The sequence below is a fragment of the Ptychodera flava genome (genome assembly GCF_041260155.1).
Source record: "Ptychodera flava strain L36383 chromosome 23 unlocalized genomic scaffold, AS_Pfla_20210202 Scaffold_23__1_contigs__length_28996876_pilon, whole genome shotgun sequence".
NCBI lineage: Eukaryota > Metazoa > Hemichordata > Enteropneusta > Ptychoderidae > Ptychodera > Ptychodera flava.
In genome coordinates this window covers 18,751,444-18,756,338 of record NW_027248277.1, presented here as the reverse complement: position 1 = coordinate 18,756,338, position 4,895 = coordinate 18,751,444, and the positions used below count along the sequence as shown (strand labels likewise).

Genomic DNA, 4,895 nt, shown 5'->3' with positions numbered 1-4,895 from the left:
ATGGTATCTGATGAGTGTAGGTTCTACCTACACGAAACTGTCCAGTACTACAACGCCTACCTTGAAACTGCCTTAGTTCCCGTTAACACTACACTATATATATAATTTATATATATATATATATATATATATATATATATATATATATATATATATATATATATATATATATATATATATATAATATATATACAGCCGTTTGACTCTGTAAGCAATAAGGGTCTAGTACTTACACTTATTTTCGAAATGCATTTGTTCCACTTCTGTCACGTTGAAAAGTTCAAACGTCGACGAGTGCCAGGATACAATGACGTCATGATCATCGATGCCACACGTACTCATCATCAATAGCTGTATTTCTTGCTTGCTAATGAATCGATTCCAAAGATTAAACTCGGTCATGTCTCCCTGAAAGGCTTGTCCACTAAAAAATCCACCGCCAACGTTGTCTTGATCTTGTCCTAGTACAAGAACACCCCCGCCGTCAATTTGCTTGTGATTAGGTTTACTTTTGCTGTGTTCGCTGCTCCTGGCAAGGTTGTTTCCGTTTATGTAGAGCAAATAGTCTTGTGACTGCAATTTCCAAGTAAAACACCAGAACGTCCAAGAAACGAATGTAGACTCTCCGAGTGTAAACCAATATTTCTTTCCACTTAAGGATGCAAGCAGCATGCACTTACCAGGTTTATATTCGTTTTCCATAGCGATGGCGTTGCTGTCGTTACTTATTGCATAAGATATAAATGTATAGACATGGTCAGGTGTAGGTTGCTGTTTTATTTTGACCCATAGACACGTAGACATCTCATTCATGTTAGGAATTTCATCAAAACCATTGTACTTTACATATGATGAGTCGGATATATCAGGGAAAGTAACAACTTTTCCCATCAGTTTATTAGGTACGTTACCTGTGAGGATTATAGTAAAAAATATGCATTTCATAATCAACAAATTTAAATCCGTTTCGGTATTTCACAAGGCTTTCTGTTACACAAACAATACCAAAATTTAAGTCAAGTATAACATGAAGAGTGTTCCAAAAGTATAATATGAAATCACAAAGATTTACATTCACGCTTCACGCCTCCGAATCTACTTATAAGTTTGCTTAAAATTTCCTAGACGAAATTTACAGCCATTCTCTTATCGAATCACGAATAAAGTACCGGTCTCATCCAAAGCTGGATTATGAATTCGGTTTCGACCCAAAGTTACATTATGTTATTATCCCTATTGACGATCTGCTTTATGTACTATGCTTGTTCAAGGAATATATTTGCAACTCTAGCTGTAGAAATAATAAATCTATAAACGATATGTTAAACTTATAATTAGGTAGTTGAACTTTGGAAAAAAGTTATTACCGAGACAGATTGTTGCGAAAACGTGTTTACACCTACATAGGTATTGAGACAAAGGCAATCTTCCTCCCTCCCTCCCCCCCTCTCTCTCTCTCTCTCTCCACTAAATTTGAAAGTTGGATTTAACTCATCCTAAAACATAAGTAGCATAAGCAGAATAAGTACTATTTTCAGTAGATTACTCCTATTAGGATAAGAACTCTCCAATTTATTTACACATTGACAAATCTTTGAGTTCCCTGCGGCAGTCTGGACTTCTCATACTGGTAAAATTTTTAGTCATCTCCTTCACTGATACGAACATTGGCACGGTAAGTCAAGATTTTAATTCATTATAAAATTGCAAAAGTGAATACTTTAATTCTCCGTACCGTAAATAAAAGTCTCAGGAGGATGACAATATTTTCAATATGACGGATTGTAAGAATTTATGCCAGAAATGCCTGATAAGTTGAAGAGATGCATGAGAGCTTTTTGCCATGGTAAAGATTACATTTGCGTTTAAGTATGTATTAGATCGCTGTTTTGTGGTGAGGGGTCGACTTTTTCTAAACTGTATTTCAATATCATGTAGTTTGCCCAACTAGCCTAACTTGGGCTCTAAGTTAGCGAGAATTCTCCTCGTGACACATTGTTGACCCTGTTGTTGAGTAAAGACACCTGCCAAGCGGTGCGTTTGGGTCGGTGCAATTTACTTTATGTCGAACATCTCCGTTTTAATATTCTTAACAAGTCCATGTACGTTCGTGCAATACATTATACAAAGTCTACCGTCCAAGTGCTCTTGGAATGAGAAGATATCGGTGACTACACCATCTATTTTGCCGTTTGCTGTTAATTAAATTTTCAAAAACTGTAAAAGGTTTCCCATTTCCCCACGAAAGGAATATGTCCATTATAATTTGCTTCGCACTAATCTAGCCATCTGATTTGCTCGAGCCAGCGTCTGTTTTCTCAACAAGAAGACCTATGTAAAATTTGGAAGCTAAGGCAAAATTGGAACTTCCAGCTGAGTAGCTAAATGCGCTATCATGTCGGAGGTTGATTTCGATTGACAAGTTTTCGTCCGATACAGCTCGATAAATTCACCAAGCCTGCACAAGCAGCAACGGCTATTGGACAATAAGAACCATTATGCAATTTCTTGATGAGCGTTTTTCAAGTACGATGAAGTTAATCGACGAGTCATACCTTCTTGTATGGAATCAACTGTACGCATGGGCATGGCACGTACTGACATGCTCTTTTAGAGTCAGTGTCGAGGCCCCTGAACTCTCGTACCAATTTCGCGTCAGAAATAACAACAATGTCCACTTGTATTTAACTGTGCCATATTGTAATGAGGTGCTTTTTTGTGTTTGGTTGCGGATATAAGAAGCAGCAGGGAGGCAAAGGGCACCAATCCCCGGGAAACATCAAAATAACACCCCATCCCCCGTTCAGAAGAAAATTTTGATTCACCAAATAAACTGTCCCTGCTCCACATTCGGAAGAACTCATCCTTCACACCTTTATTTTCCATTAACAGCACGAGTATGTGTGTGTGTGGGGGGGGGCTTTTACATATGCCCCCCCGCCTCACGCAGGGTTATCGAATGGGACCCCAACACTCTCGTCCGCTGGGAGGCTCACTAGCTATACAGCAACACGCCTTCCAGAAGTGCACGACTGCAAGCCAGGGGGTGAATGGATTTTTCATCCCCTCCTATCATCAAGCTTGTGCGATTACGTATATTTTCTAGGCAAATATGCCATCAGTAGCCGCCAGGGCTCCCTCCTCTTAGCAAAGGGGATTAAATACTCGCCAAAATAATACACCCAGCACCACCATTTCCAGAATATGGCTTGTGTGAACTTCAGGGATGGCCAACCATTCTCGCTTGCTCGGGGTCTTCTTTTAAATATACTCATCGGCTAAGGTATAATTAAGGTAAGCCTGTTGCAAAATGTGGAGCCATAACATGTGTAAGTTGTTGAAAGTCTGGGAGACCGAGGTTTTCGGGGAAAACTGCTGCCAAACGTATTGTAAAATTCACTTGGCCATGATCATCCTTTAAAAAACCACAATCCCAGTGCCTTGTAGGTCTTGTGGGATCAGAGTTCAGAGAGTAATACAATTCTCCCGGGCCTGTGGTCTAGATAAAGTTCGTCACAAGCATAGTTTAGGAGAAAGCTGCCAAAAAGCAACTCAGAGCGATTTTGCATTCGGTAGAATATTTCGACTGAATCACTCAGCTTTCATCAGCTATTGTGTCATCGTGAATAGTACGATGACGTAGTTGGTCTGATGACCACAGGAGGGCATACACTGATGGAGTTCACATCTCTGTTTAGGGCTGGCCGTTGTGCTTTGATTTCAATGGCCACTCTCACTGTGCGTTTGATGCAATGATCTTCACATGAGATGATGTTGACATTGTCAGGATTGACTGAATGTCCTGTCTTCTTGCAGTGTTCATAAATTGCAGAGGTTTCTCGACTCTGATGTTCCGTGAGTCTCGTTCCCAGTTGTCTAGCAGTTTCCTCGATGTAATTCTTGTTACAAACTTCACACTTGACACGATAAATTACACCACACTTTTTTAGCTTTTCGTTCCGTCTTGAACGTGGGTTTGTCGCATGGAGTTGAATGGCCTATGGTTCATGTTGATGCCATGGGATTTAAAAGCCCTCTGTAACACTCTAGAGGTGCCACTCACATACGGAATGCCTACATTGATTTTGATTTTCTTTGATTTGTCTGTGTCCTTGATTTTATCCTTCTTTCTTGGGATCCTAAACATCCACTCTGGGTACTCATTGGTTTTGAGAGCTCTCTTGACGTGTTCAATTTCTTTTTGCTTATCTTGTGTTTCTGTGACTATTGATAGAGCCCGGTGAAACAATGTCCTGACCACTGATCTTTTGTGTTCCAGATGATGATTGGATTTTAAATTGAGATATTGATCTGTGTGGGTAGGTTTTCTGTACACTGTAACTTTAGTGGAGCCATCATCATTGATGTGAATACACGTATCCAGAAACGGTAGTCTTCTGTCCTGTTCCTGTTCAGATGTAAATTTAATATGTGGATCTATGGAATTCAGATGTTGGGAAAATTCATCCACGTCAAGGTCGCCCAGACGGGTGAATGTGTCATCAACGTACCTGTACCATAATGATGGTGGGTTACATGCTGTTTCCAGGGCCCTCCTTTCAAAATGCTCTATGTACAAGTTGGCAACGATTGGAGAAACTGGAGAACCCATGGCCGCCCCTTGTTTTTGTTGGAAAAAACTGGCCATCATAGATGAAATATGTACTATTCAGGCACAGGCATGATAGTTCCACAATTTGTTCCACACTCAAGTCACATCTGTCACTCAAGGTGTTATCCCTCTCTAACCTGTCTTTAATAACATGTAGGGCTTGGTCTACTGGAATGCTAGTAAAGAGGGCTCACACATCATATGAGATTAGCTTCTGTCCTGGTGCAACCAGCTCTTTAATTTTTTGAACAAAGTCAGTGCTGTTTATGATGTGGTGTTCAGT

The 4,895-nt window shown here is 40.1% G+C and overlaps 2 protein-coding genes across 2 annotated transcripts; both read right to left on the bottom strand.

Annotated features, from left to right (window-relative positions):
- Positions 1-222: 222 nt before the first annotated feature.
- On the bottom strand, positions 223-813 carry LOC139123804 (neuronal pentraxin-2-like). Its single transcript, XM_070689956.1, has one exon. It carries the CDS (start codon positions 811-813, stop codon positions 223-225), a length of 591 nt encoding a protein of 196 aa, XP_070546057.1.
- A 3,133-nt stretch (positions 814-3,946) lies between these two features.
- Positions 3,947-4,648, bottom strand: LOC139123803 (uncharacterized). The gene has a single exon (XM_070689955.1). It carries the CDS (start codon positions 4,646-4,648, stop codon positions 3,947-3,949), a length of 702 nt encoding a protein of 233 aa, XP_070546056.1.
- Between the last annotated feature and the right edge of the window lie 247 nt (positions 4,649-4,895).

What these genes read in the sequence shown, in the direction of transcription:
- LOC139123803 (XM_070689955.1), bottom strand. Translation starts at nt 4,648, where the DNA reads ATGGCCAGTTTTTTCCAACAAAAACAAGGGGCGGCCATGGGTTCTCCA.
- LOC139123804 (XM_070689956.1), bottom strand. Translation starts at nt 813, where the DNA reads ATGAATGAGATGTCTACGTGTCTATGGGTCAAAATAAAACAGCAACCT.